The sequence below is a fragment of the Pelmatolapia mariae genome, linkage group LG16_19, assembly GCF_036321145.2.
Source record: "Pelmatolapia mariae isolate MD_Pm_ZW linkage group LG16_19, Pm_UMD_F_2, whole genome shotgun sequence".
Lineage (NCBI taxonomy): Eukaryota > Metazoa > Chordata > Actinopteri > Cichliformes > Cichlidae > Pelmatolapia > Pelmatolapia mariae.
This window is the reverse complement of record NC_086241.1, coordinates 26,289,073-26,308,884: the sequence shown is the minus strand read 5'-3', so window position 1 is coordinate 26,308,884 and position 19,812 is coordinate 26,289,073. Positions and strand designations below refer to the sequence as shown.

Here is a 19,812-nt window from a genome sequence, read left to right as displayed (position 1 = left end):
CACCGCATGCACCCCATAAAGAGGATTCGGTCATTTTTTTGAGTCATGATTTTTTTTATGTTTCAGACTGGAGGACAAACATTATAAAATCATAAAATAAAATATGGCCAAATAATCAAAAGGTTCTTTTTTTTCCCTTTTGCGTCGTAGTGTAGTCGAAACAACCAGCCCTAAAGCTTGAAACATATCCAGCTTCACTGAATCTAGTCTACTGCAGACTGCACTGAATGTTTCCACCTGTTTCATCAACATTATTTTAGTTGGCAGTAGCGAGAGGCCGGTTGACTCCACTGTATTGTAATGACAAACATGGGCACTATTTGCATTTGCCTAATTAGTTACCGGCTGTAGTGAGAGGGATAATTGATTGCAGGGCAATATGGTTGATTTGCAACTCAACCAAGCTAATAATTTGTTATTGATTGAAGCATTAGTGAGGAAAACACTACAGAGATATGTAACCAAGCCAAAGTGCTGCAGAAAGTTGATGCTCTCAGTTTTTAATCTACTTTAATAACATTACACTCCGCTAAGCTAACATCGTAAGGAGTGCGGGGTTGGGAGATGATGAACTGCTGGTTTCAGTGCCGCACTGTAGACTCATATGTTATAACTGGAAGAGATTACATTTACCGGGGAAGCAGGAGTGTCTCTGTGTGTGTGTGCATTTGGAAACATCCGCGTGTAAGTCTGCCAAAGTCTGTTTGCATAAGACGTAATTCAGAGGAAGCGAGAGAAACCATTAATGCGCTGAAATGCATCACATGTGCAGTAAACATGCCAGGATGTCAGGTGTATGCAAGGATCAAAGTTGTGCAAACATTTTCTTTCTGTTTTTTTTTTAATCCAGCACTGAAGCATCTGAAAGTCGCAGATTTTGAGTGAACTCGTTACTGCTTCACTAACTGCTGGAACCTTCTGCCTCATTGAACAGTCCACAATTGGTTTCAATTTTCCTGTTTTAATCAGCCATCAAATAAACTTTAGAGGTTTAATTGCACATTTTAAATAATTATCTCGAGGGTCAGAGGTGGGGTACCTCTTTAAGAAGGCTCGTTCTGGCTAGATTTTCCCCACTCTGAGTCTTTCTAACCTCTAACTCTATTCATTTATTTCCTGCATTTCACTCAGCTTTCTAGCTCATCTTTCCAGCCACCCTCTATTTGTCTGGTTCTTTTTTTTCAGCCCACAATGATGTCCTTTCTATCAAAATGTTTTTCCTTTGCACCGTTTTTTTCAGTCTCTTTCTGTTTTCCTGTGCTTCATTCAGGAAAGCCCTCAGGAATAGAAAGTCTGCGAGAGAGAGGAAAAAAAAAACGATTTTGAAGTGACTCAGAGAGAGCTTCGTTTCTTTGAAGCCAGGTGGAGAAATGTTGCATTGAGGTGCTGAAGTCATTTCTTCTCTTCTCCAGCTGTATCCCGGAGGCCCAGCTTGACAGCTAGAGGAGAGGTCATCACCATGACTGCGTCCTCACAGGACTCCGCCCCCTCGTCTATGGCTGGCCTCTTCCTACTCCTTCTCCTCCCGGCTGTTTTCACGCAGAACTCCGCTGTCCCAACGACCCCGACCCCATCCTCGTTGGACCCCCTGACCCATCCGGAATGCACAAAGAAAGAACATCCAAAGGTTTCCATCAGAGGTCAGTGATCACCTCCAACCGCACATTTTGTATCAGGCAGTGCTGTACTTGCAGTGCTGCTTCTACATGAACACATTTTGCTGGGACAATGCAGTTTGTGGCTTTTGTAAAATTAGCATTTTCATTCAGCTTCCCAGTAATTTGATATCTTGCTTTTTCTTCTGTGACAGCTTATTTTCAAATTTCAGATTTATTACCGTTTCCTTTTTTAACAAAAGAATTTGAAATAAGGGAAACATGAAAAGATAGGCTGTGAAAGCAGTCAAGTGTCAAGCTGCTGCTACTGACTTATTTAGAGTCAAAAAGAGAGAAAAAAACACCATGCTTCACTTTAGTGTCAGTTCCAGCTTTATTCAGACATAGTGGGTACATTTTTTTTTTTTTTGATGAGGGACACTCTGCTCTGAGCAATCATGCTGAAGTCCATCTTACTGTACTGCTGTCAACTTAGCAATTTGTCGATAATCTATATTGACTCATCTTAAATGTACACATGGGAGAAAAAAAAGGCCGATCCAGTTGAAATCTAGCCGAGCTATTCATCATGCACATCCCCTAAAGGTGAGGTGAGGGGTGCATATCATCCATGAGGAAAAGCAGTTGATGTAAAGATGTAATGGAAAATAATAAATCTTGCCGTATTTGGTGTCAAGGTTAAGGTACATGAGCATTCAGAGAGCAACCATTAAGTTTGGAAACTAAAGCTTTTTCCTAATTCCTAACCTTTGAGCTATGACCTTGAAGCTTTACATACTAACATGGTGAATTTTATTATCTTTACTCATATGACTGGAGCTGAATTGGTTCCTACAAGCTGTAAAAACTTGACATTTTAAGTTAGATTCATACAGTGTGCGATTTTGCAAAAATCATGGCATTGTATTGAAAAAATAAAAGGTGTGTTGTGCAGCTCTCTTCATGCCCTTTCATCTAATATGTTACTCTATGGTTCCTTGAACTTTGACCTTGGGCGCTAACAATAAAAGTCAAGGTCAAGTAGAGGATCCATAAAAATTTTAAATAAAACGTTTTTACAGGTTTTCACCTTTGGTGTGACCTTGACCTTGATCTGATTTTCACTCAAATTAAATCAGCTCGAGCTGGTATTGATGTCTACCATCACACAAAATTTGAAAACGATATGTTGAAAACTGCGGATGCTAGACTGACAAACAGAAGCGACTGCGTACCATCTTTCATTGGTCACAGCTCCTGCTTACGTGTTAATCCTCAACACTTTTCTCAGTGTTGCCATGAGGTTCCTTTGCAGTTATAGGGAATTAGCATCTGAAGTAGAGTCAGATGTTACAGACATGGTTTTGAAACCAAACACAGCATGCATCCAGCGTTACAGTCTGATGTATGCATGTGTGGGAACAAATGAGAACTAGAGTCTGCCTTTATCCCTAATTTTGCTTATGGTTTGAAATCTCCAATAACATTGATTTCACAAGCTTAAAGTTCAATGTAGCAAACTGTTGCTGTCAAGTTAAGGGGGACAGTTTGGTCCCAGGGAATTTTAAGTCAGCTATTTTTCATATCTGGAACCCTATTTGCCACTTTTCAATTTTCATAAATGTATCTTTGTGCCACCTGTAAATAGAACCTCACAGTTTGGCGAGGTCAAAAGGCATCTATAAAGGAGCAGAAAGCAAAACGGGCCAAGATTAAAATGATAGTGTGGAATAATGGCGCCCGCTATCTTGCCCGTTCATCTGTACAGTGGGCCAAGAAACGAGGTGTTCCTCACTGCGTGAAATGGAACAGAACAGTTTGGAGCGCAGAATCAAAGGTAAACACGCACAAAATTGCTGTGTTTATTTTTGAATAGGGCTGTTTGTGTTTCATCTGCCAAGAGTGGTGGCTAGGATTGGAAAGCCCAAAAAAAATTGCTGGTGGGGATCGAGGACAGAAAGATTGGAGAGGTGGCCTGAAGGTGTTATGAAATGCTCTCAGCCCCCTCCAAAGCATGCATCCGTCTTTTTGGTTTTTCTTTTTTGGACTGTGCCGTTCTCTAACAAGACTGTTTCTGTGCTTGTGTCCAGCTTATCAATGCTGCAGACCTGAACTCTGTCTATGGTTCTGAAGATTGACGTAAAGACCTGTCTGCCATTTGGTCCTTTATGCTGAACTTTCTGTGTCAGAGCAGTTTTAAGTTTAAAAACTGGAGCCTCCATTCTATTGGATTTCCAATCTATAGAAATGAACAAATGGCTTTTTTCATTCCCCCACAAAACCAGACTCACACTATCTATATGCAAGGGCTTTTTCCCTGTCCTGCTTCACCCACCCGGCCTCCAGATGTCCAGATTAGCCTGGGCCCCGCCAGTGCTTCACTTCAAAGGCGTGCCACTTGAGAATGGCTCTCATGGCAGGGAGCTGCAGGGCCGTTGGCCTGTCAAAGCAGGCAGAGCGGGGCATTATGTGAAGGCAGCCTTACAGAAAAGGCCTGCACAATGAAAGTGCCAGCAAGAACCTGAGATTAGCCTCTGTGATTGATGAGCGTTTTATTGTAGCTTGCTGAAGCGCTGCATCAGTCACCTGAAGGAGACCGGCCAGTCTTTGCTATGGGCATGCACAAGTGTGTGCTCATGCTGTACAAGTGTATGCATCTATACTGACGAGTATTTATAGATATAGGTGTGTTTTTCTTGTGTTTTGACTTCCTATCTAAGTGAGTTTTAGATTTTCTATGTGCAGTCCAGTGACATTTTATCCTGGCAGCGCCAGTAGAAGGCATCGCATGTCCTCCGGTCCTCCACCTCTGGTTCCTCCGACCATAAACCTCCGTGGTATCCAATATTCATGTTTGTCATTGGCTGTAAAATATTCTGTATTGTCTCTCTGCCCAAACAAACAAAACAGCAGTTTCTGTGTATCACACTGCACTCATCATTTTTCTCCATATGAAAAGGTTAGATGAAGTTACTTAAAGTCAAGGATAAAAGGTCATCTCATCTTATTCATTTATAAAGGACTAATGTTGAAGCCACCAGATTATCTCACATCTCTCCTTTCACTCAGCTCCTTTCACTCAGCTCAAAACTATGAAATGATGTTTTAATGATGTTTTTTAATGATTCTTTGTGTTTCATTGTTGTCGTTCCGTCTGCTGCTGATTGTCTTCTTGTGGATATGTCTTGTTCTTGCTCTCTCTTGTAAATGAGATTACAAGGGATTACAGGAGATTTTAATGAGACTGTTTGAGTTAAAAAAAAACCCAAAACGATTTATATAAATAAGGCCATCAACTCGAGCGTGTTATGTGGATTTAAGACCAGCTGTATTCTGTATACTTGGAGGAGTAGCGGGACACTCATATTGATAAGAAACGTCTCTTAATAAAAAGACGTACTTGCAAAGAAAACTTAGTATCTGGTAGATATGAAGAAAATTATCCTTGTTTATAGCCACTAAATCATTTTTACAGCTGCTTCATTTTGTGTTTGGTTGTGACAGCTGTGATAACAAAGAAGAAATCAATTTTTAAAAAGAAGTTGAGCACACATGCAGCGGTTGCGATGTCGGGGGAATGTACTATAAACACAGAAGATGCAGGAGACAGTAGACAAACTTCCACCGAGGTTTAGTATCAAACCTCGTGACCCACTTTACTTTGGTCTCAACAGCATAGTATTTTTACCATCCGCTTGGACCCACCACAAACACACTACTGCATGTTTGTATCCCTGGTGTTCCAAAAGATGTGCCAGAAGAGTTTTTTTTTTTTTTTTTAGCCACACCACAGATCAGTGCAGAAATACAGCATTGGAATCACGTAACCTCCACCCACAGGCACACACTGTATGAGCCGCCAGCTCGTGATTTAGATGGATGATACTCCCTGAGAGCATGAGACTGCAGGTCTGATAAGAGCACGGGATAGAGGGCAGCAACTGGAACGCTCTGAATCTAGATATGGAATCTGCTTTAAGAATTTATGGAGATGTTATAGTTTATGTTATTAGGCTCAAAGAACTGTTCTAGAAGTTTATGTGAAGGGTCAACCTGGTTTGTGAGACGGATACCTGGGCTGTTCCTTCATCACACCGAGTGCAGCAGCAGTATCCATCAAAGCAACACAATGTTTCGCCAGGGACTATGTGCAGAAAAGTAATGCTTTATAATAAGACCTTTGTCTCCGGTCCCACTACGTCCGCCACAGAGAGTAGGAGGTTGTTTGTCTGATAGATTCGATTTCTTGACAGAGTGGGACGTCTGCTCAACTCAAATCACCGTAATGTTCCTCTAACAATAGAAAAAAAAACAGAAAACAGCCGACGTCGCTGCTAATTTTCTATTCGATACCTTGCAAATCTCGCCTCCTGAATTTGCTTTTTATATCTCTTATCCCCAGATTGCCTGCACCGTTCTATCCACCATCACACTCCCCACCTCTCTCATTTATTCTCCTCCTTTTCCCTCTCTCCGAGCTCCTCCTCTTAGACTCTCTTTTCTCTCCGACTCTCTATTCCCATCACTTTTTACTCTCTTTTTTTCTCTCTCTATAATAGGCAGAAAATGCATTGCGCATCTTGTATCTCTTTCATTGTCTGGGTAATGGTGCTGTCGATGAGCTGTCGTATCACCATCTGAAGGGCTCTTGAGGAGCACGAATGATGCTACTTTGAGCCGTAATGGTTCACTTAACAGAAAAAGTGCTCGCCCTGAATTTATATATATATATGTATGTATATATATTTATATATATATATATTATGTGGCATTCATGTTTCACTCACACCAGCCTCTGTTCCCCCAAACTCATTCACTGTGATTTCAGTGCATAGGTGTGTTTGCAGCTGTCAGTCAAGCAGCTGAATGAAGCTTGGTTTAGCGTGCTGCTGAGGCGAGCAGCGCCTCACTAATGGCATGTCAGGATATCTGATGCCCAAAAGATTGCAATAGAAAACAGAGAATAGAAAACATTTAAAGGCTTTACTGCCACTTTCACCGAAAAAGCGGAAAGCAGCAGGAAAACTGCTCCCTTTGCCTGTCTGTATCCATGCCGTCTACTGTCTCCTCATGCCATAACCCCTTTCAGACTTGTGCCTTAATCTGTAAGAGCACTGATAATTTTCAGCCTCTGCGTTGCAGTACAGTGTTGTAAAAGCTACAGTAGTGCGACAGCAATTTAAACCTGCCCTCACACCTTTAGATGCTACAGGAAGCTGAACAACTTCAACTCTCCAGTCAGCATCAATTACACTCTGTATAAACCACATGAAAAGTTATACGCCGATGTTTTGGCTCTCTCTGTCTGCATTAGTGGGAAGCCGGGTTCTTTATTTTATCTTGCATGTAATGGTGAAAACAATTAAAAGATCCAGCAGGCTGACAAATTCTGCACGGATCTACAGCATGAGAAAAGGAGCACTTAAAAACGTATATATAGTACAGACTTTATTCTGTGGGCTGACATTTTGCCAAGTGGCCTCTTTAGAGTTTTGGTACTTGGAAAAAATTGGAAAAAATTGTTGGAGAACCCCTGCCCTCACAATGGTCATTTATAAAGGTACTGACATAAACATCTATCCATCTGAAAAATAGGTTTCAAGTTCCATTACCAATGCAGCTGATGCATGCCCATGGAAACCCAGGAACAGTCTTCATCATTGACAGTATTATTCCCTCAACTCAGTGCTGCAGCAGCGCTACTCCGGCCTTTGTGCTAAAATATTGCACGAACATGTGAGCGCTATTCCGAACAGTTCTGTCATGTTCGAATGAAGCAGTTGCAGAACATTTACATGGCAGATAGCTGCAGTTAATACCCAAAAGCTATTACTTTAACAAATGGATAAAGCCAGCAGTTTAAGCGACATCCTGTGTGAATGCTCTCGTGTCGCCCCTGATTTTTAAGGAGAAAAGAAAATAGTGTTTGCACACTCAATTACAGTACAGCTACAAAAAAAAAGGCAAATGATCAAATCAGATTGAAGTAGGTTTGAAACCTTGCCTCTTTGAGGTCCAATGAATTTCTGCATGCTGTTATTCATTTTGCAGACCCTTTTTTCTTTTTTTCTTTCTTCTTTTTTTTGTTACCTCTGTTGACTCTCTTATCCTGTGCCAGTCTCAAATATAGCACAGAAAGTGTACAGACTCTCTTTTGCTGGTTATCGCGCCTACGTCTGCCTCTTTCACACTCTGTTTTTGAGAAACATTGCTCACATTTCTGTCAGTTTTATAACACATTTGGAGCACAGCGGACTTGTCAGTAGCTGTGGATGTTGCCTCACCACTGGTTTTGTGAAAGGCAGACAGACATCTTTACCGGTCACTGACTGAGAGGCTATTAGCCTCCTGGCCCCAGCACCATTCCTCCTGTGGCTGCTCAGTCCCCGTTCTCTCCAGGCTCTTTCTCTGTTCTGCCCATAACCTGCAGACCCTTCTATCTGAGTTCAGTCAAGTGGGAGGAGGGAAGGGAAGGAAGGCGCATGAAGGGACAGAGGGAGAGTTGTGCTCCACTGAGGCACAACAGCCTCTCTCAAACTATCACCCTCTGCAAGTCAGCCACAGTGAAAATCAAAAGTTCTAATAGGAGAGATAGTGAAGAACAGGACAAGCAGGATGGGGTGGAGACTGGCATGCAAGGGAAGCTGAAAAGTGATATGAAGAAGACCCAACAAAACGTATTTCAAGGGATTTCGGCCTGATTAGGCTGAGTTGTGAAGTGATCTGGAGCTGCAGGGAGACATTAACTCCTTCAGTGCCGAGCAAGACCAGATAATGTGTGGAAATGTGACATTTCCAATGCCGCTCTTACAATGTGCTTTCTGTAAATGGATTCTGCATGTAAATTTACATAGAGCAGGACTGATTTATTCACAGTAGGTTTTCACAATTGTCAGCATTGCAAAATATATCCCGAATACTATACTGTGTGTGGTAATTGAGACTGGAGGTAATGCTTCATTCACAGAATCACCTGCCAGATGGCTGCAAGTCGTCATGTGGCCTGCTTCGTTAACAATATTGGCTCAACCCCACTGCCCTGAAGATAAACATTTTTTAATATTGCCTCCTTTCGCTCGGTCTTATTCCCATTAGCAACACATTGTGTTTCCGAGATTCTCCCTCACCACCGCCAACCCCGCGTCTACCCACCCCCCTTACCCCCGCTGCCCGAAGGAAGATGATAGACAGCTACCTTTAGTATAATATTTGTCATTCATAGCTCATTAAACAGTGCAGCGCTTGAGGGAGGGAAATCAACTACATGCCTGATTATAACAGTGATGATAAAAAATGTGACACAGTGAGCGAGTTTATCAGGTGAGCCGTTGCAGGCGCACCGACAATGAAAAAAGCCAAAGTGAAGAACTGCAAGTTCACTGAAATACACAGGACTTCTCATTTTAATTCCATATGTCAGTATATTTATAACACTGGTATTACACTCTTATTTTGTGTAATTGCATGTGCTGCCTCTGTATAGATTGCATATTATATAACCTTCAGCTGTTCTGTAATTTATGTAAAATGATTAATCTAACACTGTCATTTTTAGGCTTTAAAAAGTACACTATGTATTCAGGTCACATGACTGACATGGGCATTGATGAGACCTAACCTTCACCCAGTCATCACATAAGAAAAAACACCTGTTACAGCCTGACTGAAAACTTCTGCTCATTACCTAAAGTGATGCAGCTCTGTCTCTTTGTCAAACATATACATACACAGATATGGCTTCAATCTGTCGTGTCAGTGAAAGTCACTTTTACATTTGTCGATATTGTGGAGAGGGGGGAAAAAAAGAGTAGCTGTATAATGGAAGAGGGAGTTCTTCACATGAACAACCTGTCTGCTGTAGAAGTGCTAAAAGTGCAGCCTTCTCTCACCTCATCGCACTGTGCTAGCACTTCAGCTCATACCTCTCTGATTGGAACACTGATCCTTGGGTGCATCACCCTTTTGTCCCAGCTGCAAGTGCCCTTACTGGTCGGGCAGAGAAGCAGATGCCGGACTCATCCTGTGGCCAGGCACTGAGGGTGAAATCCAGCTGGTGTGTCACAGTGTTTTTGGCCCACACATAGCTAACAATCCATATCAGAGTAAAAACCGAGCCATGAGGTGGAAGGGACTGCCTGCAGAGCCGAAGAGACAGGATTGTTTCGAGGCAAGGTCTGAGGAAGGGTACCCAGAAGTAAAGAAAAAAGAGGGAAAAAATCTCTGTTGCATTACGGCTACAGTGGCCTCCGCAGCTCTTTAATGGAATATTCTTTGTACAACTAGGACCCTTCCTAGAGCTGGCCATCTCGGCAAAGTAGGCAATCATCTGGCCAGACTGAACAACTCATAGTCATCAGTGAGAGAGGTGAACAGGAGCTAGATGGCCGCTTCGGCTCGGCTCCAGAGATTCTCTGTGTAAATGGGAGAGACTTTCTAAATGCACCGCATGTGTCCAGTGGGCAGCTTTCATAAGAGGTTCTGCGGGTATCTGCTCTGTTGGGTTGGCACATTAACTGTCAGATCAGCTGTCAGAGTCTGCTTTGCACCTTTGTAGAACATTTGATTTCAAGAAAACCTATTACATGCCTTTTATGTAAAAAAAAAAAAGAAAACCCTCTGTATTTCAGTTTGTACTTTCATTTTAATAGCTGACACCATCCTTCCAGCTGTGGGAATGGCAAGGTTTGATGGGCTAGCTGAAGGAAAAACCCAGAGGCTCAAATTTTTTAGGGATTAGATGGGGGTAAGATTGGCTATTTATCAAATAGCCCTATCTCTGAGCTCTGACTTGGGGGAATCTCACATTCCACCTGGCTTTAAGTGATAAACGGATCAGATTGTGTTTAAGCTGTGTAGTGTGTGTGTGTCTGTATTTGTGTGTTAGTTTGTGCACGATACCCAATTTCCCGTGCACTGGTTTTCTCACGGTTTATAATATGTTGGTCTTTTCCAGATTTGATTGGCCTCTGTACTGGCCTAATAGCAACTCAAATCAGTCGGGGTGCCGCTCCGCTCTTCCTGCATGCTGGTCGTGTGGGAAGAGGCTGAACGGTTAAAAAACTGTTAGATGGGAGAAGATAGAAAGGTTATAATTTATGTCTGGCTGAGACAAATGTCTCAGCCACTGTCCTCATCCCTCTGGCAGTCATGGGCATTAATCCATCTGCTTGCCGATTGCAAAAGGGGAGGAAAAAAAAAAGATCGCAATCATCGTTCATCAAGTCCAGCTTGGGGCCCACGAGTCAACCCAAGAGAGGGGGCTTTCATATTCATCCTGCATTATTGTCCCTTATTTGCCCCGCCGCCCGGCCAGACAGTTATGAGGGGAAAGAAGTAAGCAGAGAATATAAAACCACTTGTGCGCAGGAGGATAAATGTCAGTCAACGAAGACCCCCTCACTATAGCGAAGCCCTTCTAAGAGAGTAAGCAAGCTCACGGTTCACAAGCTCTCCTCCATGCTGCTGCATCAAATTCAGCCTTGCTGTGCTTTTTTGTTGTTTTTTGTTTTTTTAACAAGCTTTTGAAGAGACATTTGTGATGTGGGGAAAGGTTTATATTCATGTAATGCTTCTCAGCAAGAATTTCAAGTGATTTACGCTCTACATTAAACTCTCTGAACTGAACACTAACAGCTCCTGTTTTTAGCGTTAGGCGCATAATGCTTCTGTGGAAAGAATTCTCTTGTTATCTATTCCTGCACCGCACATTCTTGTTTTATGGTTCGTGTCATCTGCTCTGTTTTAATAGTCTAATTTTATGTGCAGAGTAAGTCACCATTTTAACTGTCTGGCGTTTTTCAAATGACATTAGTTTCTATTGTCTGGATGTTTTCCAGAAGATATTTACTGTGTAACATTGGGGATGCATCTTAGCCCTTATAGGCTGCCCAAAGATCCTCTGCAGTCGCTTCATTGTTTCTAATTTCTTTGACTTTGATTGATTTTTCATACACATGAAAGTCTGGGTTACATTTATGCTACTAAAATATAGCATTACTTTCTTCAGAATCTAATGTGGCTACAAGCTAAATGTAGTTTAATGCCACTGCTCTTTTGAACTGAGCGTGCTGATGACCAGCTGCTTCTCTGCTACTGCTGTGGCTCTCTTAAATGGTTGCACTGAAAGGCAGGGCAGAAAGCCTGTCATCTGACAGAGAGGGGCGAGACAATAATTGTTTAGATGGGACAATTACTTTGAAACAATCTCTCCTCCAAGGTGCTTGTGTTGTTGCACTTGTACGGAAAGACACAAAAAAATGTTCAAAGTGTGTGAAGATACGAAGAGAAAGACACATTTTGCCTACTTTCGTACCATTTGGCACTTCGGTGTAGTCAATCATGGCCTGAAGTGGGAAAATTGTCCAGCAAAAACAAAAAAAAAGGTTTGGAGGGAGAGGGAGCTTTGGACTCTAACAAGGTTTTTTTGTTTTTTGTTTGAAGCGCACATTGGCATGCAGTGGTTTGGTCTGGTTTGTTTGATCTGGTCAGAATTTCTTTAACTGTGAAGAAAAGTGAGAAAAAGATGAATTGCTTTCTAAAGGGTCCAATTAGGAATAATGCAGTTTTGTTATAGCCGAAGAAGACGAAGGACTGTTCAAAATAGCAGAAAGAAGAAAAGAAAAAAATCTTGAAGTAAAGGTTTAAGAAGGTATTTTGTAACATAGACACTGGACTTGAGTTCTTGTTATTGAGTCCGTCATTCTCACTGTAAATGTTTCTGTGAGATGAGACTTTTGATTTGAGGTCACACATGCAAATGTTAGTTTAGATCATTACTTTCTCAGTTGGCCATTGTGCATTTCACCATGTGTTTATATGCCATGTTTGTTCAATATCAGATTTTTTTTACAGTGTTTGATGTTTGTTCTAAATTTTGATCATATTTAAATTAATAATTTCTTCTATAATGAAGTGTTTTCTGTGACACTGGCTGCAAAGCAGGCATAAACTATGATTGAGCTGACAGTTGAAGCAGTGTTTCTCTTTATGAAATTCTTAACCAATAATAGAATAGAATAGAACACCCATTTTATCTCTAAAATTAGAAACATCCTGTCTCCTCGCATACAAAGCCTTGAATTGGGCCCAAACTTATCTTAACATCTCTATTGGGGCAATATCATCCCAACAGAACACTTCACTTTCAGACTGCAGGCTTACGTGTGGCTCCTGGAGTATTTAAAAGTAGAGGTAGAGTTAAGTAAATTAAGTAGAATTAATCTCTGTCTCTCTTCCCTAACCCATAGCTGCTCTTCCCTGAGCCTGGTTCCACCAGATGTTTTTTCTTATTAAAAGGGAGTTTTTTCTTCCCACTGTTGCCAAGTTCTTGCTCAGAGGGGTTCGGTGGATCGTTTACATTTTCTCTCTATTATTGTAGGTTCTTAACACTATAAAGCATCTTGAGACAGCTGCTGCTCTGATTTGCCGCTATATAAATAAAATTGAACTGAGATGAATTGAATTGTGGTTCAGATAACATCCGATGCTTTAACAGCACTTAAATAGCTTTTTTGCCTGTTTGGAATGTTCGAATTGCCAAAATTAGCGTATCAGTCTTCATTTCATCAAGTTTCTCAAACTCAACCCTACATAGACAGGTTGGTGATGCCCTGGTGAAGGTTACAAAGTTAAGAATTCACAGAGTTTTTCTAAAGGCCTGCTACAGTCCAACAACAGCCTGGATGTGCCATTATAGCAGCTCCTTGTGCCAACAACCTCACCTCCACCACTCCTCCAACTGCAATTTCTTAATTACATTACTTTCTTCTGAAAGCCTTCTCCTGCTTTGCAGCTTTGTAGGTAAGAGCTGTTGAGAGTGCTTGGCAGATTCATAGAGGAGCTCGCTGCTGCTGACTCTTTAAACAAGATTTGAAGAGTCAGCGTATTTTTAAACCTTTGAAATTTCCATCACCTGTCCCCAGAAATAACGACAAACAAGTCATAGCCCTAAATAGCTTAATAACCTCTGAGACTCTGTAAAGTTATCTTAGATCTCAAATCCAAATGTTTTTCCTTTTTCTTTTTTTTTTCATCAGTTATGCAAATCAGTATCTTCACAGTGCTTACAATGTCAAAAAAGAAAGATCTCCTTAAAGCCTTTTGGAGGTCAGTTTATATTTTATTGATTTAACTATTCATATTAGGAGGTACCCAACTCCTCACACTTTGATGGCACCTTCGCTGACCCATTATGAGCTGTTGGAAAATGAAGGATTGGTTTCTTGAAACTCATTTTCCTGAAAAACAACAAACACACAAACAAAGCAAAAAAAAAAAACAAACAAAAAAAACCAAGAACAAGAAAAACGGAGCTCATTTCACCCTCGGCTAACCCATCTTTAGCTGGTAATGACTGTCTTGTAGTTCGCATCAGAGTTTGATTTTCACACAAACACAAACCTCGCAGTAATTGAGCCTTTAAAACATTAAACTTTTTTTGTTCTTTGCCAATAATTCCTTGAGCCTGTGTGTGTTTAAGGAATCGATTTAGAGACTTTTAATGATCTGAGTTGGCGTTCAAATCATGTTCATTCCTCCCAGTTATGGGGACACCGTTCACACACATACAAGCTTTGTTCACACATGCCGTGGCTTTGCACAATCCCGGGATCATGTTGGATTCTTTAAATCAACTTCAGGTCTGTTTACATAAGACTGTGCAGCTAAAGGCGGTCTGCGTTCCCCGCCGCGTCCCCCACGCTCCCCCCAACCTTCAGCTTCTGCAGCCATTAATCAGAGAGTGATGCACAGATGGTTCCGCTCGCTTCCTTGCACTGGCCTTCTATGGTTTTTTTTTGTTGTTGTTGTTTTTTTACACCCACCCTACATGTCAAAGATGGTCAAACCATATGGATGCATGGCCGACTGTGAAATTGAAACAATCCACTGTATGTGGATAAGTGTAGTATAAATATTTATGGAGAGAATAAGAGATGGCCTCTTGCAGAATTTGCATCGTATTAGAATAGCCTTGGGACACCCGATGATTTATTGTGATTATCACAGATTTAATCCTGTCTGTAAAAGTGCTTTTCGGTGTATTATTAATTTTTAAAAGCTGCACTGCTACTCTGATCGAGCTGGTTGATAAATTTGTGTGTCCCTGCAGCACACTGCTCATTTTCTCTTATTATATTCCTAATAGGACAAGAGCTGTTGTTATCATAATTAACAATGTATTATGTTGTTATGTGCAGCACACAAGGTGGTGTGACTGTTTTCTGAGATGCTAGGCACTACACTGTAGATTGCCATTGTCATGGAAACCAGAAGCCATTGTTAAAAATATATAGCATTTTGTATAAAACCTGTACTGTAAGTTAAAACCTATGCTTGTATTTGTGGTTTATAATATGTCTAAAATAAGTTTAAGTACTATTATTATTATTATTATTATCATTAATATTATTATTATTATTATTATGCTTTTTTTCTACTTTGTTTTTTATTCTTGTTAATGGAAAAACCATGCAACAATTTCTACCTGGTTCCTTAATGTCTGCTATAAAACTTAATTTAGTCCATTTTGATTTGTTGTTTTTAAGATGCAGAGGCAGGGCAGAGAAGTCCAAAATTATTAAGAGATGGACAAATGCGCTGGTTTTGTTCTTTTCAGCAGTTTTTAAATACAGAATAACAGAGGCCTTATCTTGTGAATATAATTGCAGTTGTGCCACAAACCAAAAATTGCAGACTTTTAAATATTCACTGTATTTATGAAAATGGATTCAGCCCTGCTCACATCTCACAAGAGTGGGAAAAAAACAGAAACACTAGAATGAAGTTCGGTCTGACAGCAGCTTAGTGATGAGTGCCCATTCCAAATCCACATCTGACTGCAAACACTATCACTTCAGTGAAGTCTCCTGTCAATACTGGAACCTTTAATTAAATATTGTATGCGTGTGTTTTTCTGTATCTTAAATTAAGAGCACCATACCGTACTGTAACTGCAGCCTTCTGTCTTCTGTTTTTCGCATCTCTGGTTATGTTTGCAGATGACAGAGCCATATGGACTCCCATCAATCCTAAAAATCTATCTCCTTTGCGTGATGGAGACTTGTTTCGCTGTTCCTGGAGACTTCTTCCAGCACTTTGATGTAGTTTCTCACTCGTAGCCTGGAGCTTTTATGAGCTACTTTTAATTTTAGAAGAAAATGAACGTTTTAAGGTTTTAAATGTTTGATGATCACTTCCCTGATGAAGAAGAAAATCAAGATTTTTTTTTTCAGCGGGGGGTCATGCAATGGTCATGAACGTTTTTTTTCTCTGATACAGAAAATTAGTGGACAACTATAAAGTTGCTTAACATCATTACTGATTCTTTCCTTGTCTGTTTTTGGACTAGTTTTGTAGAAATGGCTCAAATGTGTCTAACACGCCTGTTTAACTTGCTCCAAGAAATCTCATTTGCCACTAACAACCGTGATGTCGTTTACAGCATCGGAAACATAGCAAATCCCCTTTAAGCCCCACAAACTTCCATGTGGTGAAATCGTTTAAAGGCCTGCACAAAGTTCGGAGAGAAAATGCTCTTTTTTTTCTTCCTGGAGTTTTGAGTGTGGCATTAAAAGCCCCACCAGGCGGCCCCTCTGAAAATTTTGATTTGTAAATGCCAGTTTCATACAGCGTTGAGATTTCAGCCTCGTGCCCCACACAGAGCCGTGTTTGTCTGAATGTCAGGTTGGATCGGGGTTGTGTTGCCTGATGGGGCCTGGACAGCTTTGTCCCGCTCTGTAGGAGACAGCGTCACGTAGCAGGAAGCTTTTCCTTCACTGTTTTGTGCACTTTTTTACCACTTCAGCTGTAACTATGAATGTGTCTTATTCATAATTGGTGCATTGGTCACTCTAACATTTTTCTAATCTATAGTCATGCAATGTTGCCTGAGTGCACGAGTTTAGTCTGAGCAACAGTTAAAATATAATGAAAGCCATCATAAAAATAACCTCATTTACAGAGGCTGTTGCTGGCAAACATTTGGCATTTTGCTTAATAAATTTGATTTTCATCGAGTCAATTAACCATGGCTGTAAACACCTACACCTGTGCATAAAATGCCAAATAGGAAAGGTTTTTGCGTGCATTAGTAAACTATACCCTTTTATGAGTTTTGTTTGTAAATGTCACTGCTTTTATCTCACCACATGATTTATCTTCTTCTAACCTTCCCCCCTTTTCTCTCTCTCTCAGCGCTCAGTCCGTGGATTTCATCCTTCTCCCACCCTGGTGTGAGAGACTACTCCCAGCTCACCCTTGACCTGACTAGGAATGAGCTTATTGTGGGTGCCAGGTAAGAAACTGTAAATCCACTCAGCTTTTCACCCCACAGAGCACATTACTGAGAATGTGATACCCTTTCTGACTCACTCATACAGTGCGGTTTTCGGATAATGACGCTTTTAAAGTGCTTTGCTGAGGCCTCGCTGGACCAAGTTAAGCTTTGGATTTGGCAGGAGCAAAGGATTTGGAAGAAATACGTCACGCCGCAGTAGTGTGTGTGTGTGTGTGTCTGTGTGTCTCTATTCTCTTGGCATGATATGAGTTAAAGTTTTGTCTGGATTGACCCTGTTAAAAGCGTAGACATACATGATACTAATATCACAAAAAAGTGTAAAACCAAAGACTGAAATACTAACAGAAAACAATGGCCCAAGAGTGATGGGCAGTACAGTTTGTGCTTTAATCCACTTTGTGTTAACCTGACAGCTGGTCTCTAATACTTCATCTGCATTGTTTAATAGATTTTGCTGGATTTGAGCCAGTCACTTACATCATTTCCCTTTCTTCTTAATTCAGAAACTACCTTTTCAGACTGGACCTCAGTAACCTGTCACTGATACAGGTAAGTGTATTGCTTTTTCTCCTGTGGTTTTAAATTATTATTTTTTGGGCACTATCTCACTCTTTTTATATATGTTTGCCAAGTTTATTTTCACGGTTTTTCTGTTGTTTATGAATTAGTCAGGCTACATGTTATTGCTACAGCATTGTTTAGGCTGTGTATGCTGTTAGCCAGGAAATAAAAACGCTAATATGCTTTTATTGTTGTAGGTCATGGGTCACAATAGCCTAGTAGTTGCTAGGCAGCATGATGAAATTGTCATGTATAATTTAGCTTGTTGGATATTAGGTACATGTCGCTGTTTTGAATGAAAAATTATGCAGTACAAAAAAAGACAAAAAAACCTTTTAGCCTGTTGATAGAGGGTTGCCAGGCAACCAGCAGGCGTCATAACATATAAGGCATAATTTTAAAAAAAAATGTGGATATAAATTATATGTTATGATGTGATGTAGATGCTTTTATAAAGTGTTATAGGTAAAAATGTGAAAAACAGACAGGCCTTTTTAACCCATTGCTAGAGCGTTGCTAGGCAACTTGATGATATCATAGTATCTGATATAGTTGAGAACCTTCAGGGGCCCAAGACGTATCTGTGTGGCAGCTTTGGTTGCTCAACTCCTGATCGTGTGGGAGGAGTTGGCAGACAAAGAAACAAACACACACAGACAGAGATTTTGTGTATTGTAAGCAGATTATGTGGTAATAGTCCTTTAAATAATAGACTAAAGCAACAAGTCAAGCCTAAATGACTGCTGGCCACTGCTCCCAGTCTTTTTACATGACTCATATGGAAACTGAAAACAGCATATTGTAGTGTTTCCAGTTAGAGAAAGATAAAGACTGACAAATTTCCAAAGGGGGATAGGACTTTGAACCAGGGGACTTCAACACACACTGACTTATTTTTTTAGTTAATGCTTTCCAGTAGGAGGGTTGGAAAAGAGAAAGAAAAGCAGGATTTGTTTTGCCTCTTGGCAAGGTAGAGCCATTCATGTATCTCTAGCTGTACAGCATAATACTTGTTTTTTTGCGCTTACGAACATCGCTGCAGCACTTTCATGGGTAGAGCCTGGTCAGTTCTCTGTGTATGGCTTATTTAGTGAGTTACAAATACACAACAGTGGCAGGACAGAATAAAAGTTTTACTACTGTTTACATTCACCACTCCCATCTTGGATCCTCAACTCGGGGTTAGTGGGGCTGCTCTGACGTTGTGAGTGGGAAATCCAAATTGAGGTGGCATTCCAGATGAAAATTCTGGCTGGGAACTGGGATCTGGAACGCACCATAAGGCCAAGTTTTAGTAATGATCTTCTCAGCCTACAGCCACTTTGGTTAAACCATCAATAGTTTGTATGTGGAGGTACAGAAGCTTTGCTGTGACGCTTCATTGGATATGAAAATTGTCTTCTGCGCTCAACATCATCTATTGAAGTATCTTCTACTCTGTCTTCTGCCTGAACAAGCCACATGTTCTTTTCTATATTTATTTTTTGCCTGTTTTATTTTCTCTTTTTAAATCTTTTTATGACTTGTAATCTTATGTGCAGCACTTTGTGATTCTGTCTTGAAAGGTGCTATATAAATAAAAATTTGTTTATTATTTATTATTATATCCATGCCTCAGTTTTTTTTATCAATCCATCTATTTTCTTAAACAGCTTAACAGAAAGAGCCTCAATTTTTAGCCTCCAAAAGCAGTTGTGTATTGCTGATTCGATTAACTTTTAAACAGAGCATGTTTACTGATACTTCAAAGATTTTTGTGCTAATGAGACAAACTTTGGGAGCAACAAAGCAGCAGGATGGCAGTCCCTTTCTCTTTCGCTTTCATCAGAGTCCCAGAATTTGCTAAGTGTCCTGTTAGTCGGATCCTATTGCATAATAACATAGAGCAACATTTTACGTTACAGCTTATCAACTAGGTTACGACCAAACAAGTAATGCAAAATAATCACTCCATCATGAAACCTAAATGTTACTACATATGAAAGTTTTTCAACAAGGCATCAACACTGTGGTGATCATATGTGATATATCCAGCTCAGATGTATCCAGTGTTGTGTTCTCTCTCTCTCTATATATATATCTATATATATTTATTTTATGTCCACGCTGCAGAGGATGTAATCAAATCCTAAGGTTGTGTTGTGTGTGTACACGTGCATTTTTGTGTGTCCTCAGCCTGTGGGTGTAATGGGTTTGTTTTCTGAAAGGCCTGTGGTGGTAAGAGTGCTGTGCCGAAAAGTAGCTTTGGTATCATTGGGAGTGTTAGCTCTGGGGCACAGGGTTGCCATACAGTTGCATCACACATCACAAATGACAAGCCCTGAATTCTCGATGGGACGGTGTAATCTAAACCGGTATATC

The 19,812-nt window shown here is 40.6% G+C and overlaps 1 protein-coding gene across 2 annotated transcripts in view; it reads left to right on the top strand.

Annotated features, from left to right (window-relative positions):
* The window catches only part of sema5ba (sema domain, seven thrombospondin repeats (type 1 and type 1-like), transmembrane domain (TM) and short cytoplasmic domain, (semaphorin) 5Ba), a 179,853-nt gene that overhangs the window by 72,389 nt on the left and 87,652 nt on the right, over positions 1-19,812 (top strand). For both annotated transcript variants that reach the window (XM_063499239.1, XM_063499238.1), the window contains 3 exons: positions 1,413-1,640; positions 16,788-16,887; positions 17,394-17,439. In XM_063499239.1, the coding sequence (XP_063355309.1) occupies positions 1,460-1,640; positions 16,788-16,887; positions 17,394-17,439 (327 nt within the window). In that variant the 5' untranslated portion in view covers positions 1,413-1,459. The remainder of the gene's footprint in view (positions 1-1,412; positions 1,641-16,787; positions 16,888-17,393; positions 17,440-19,812) is intronic.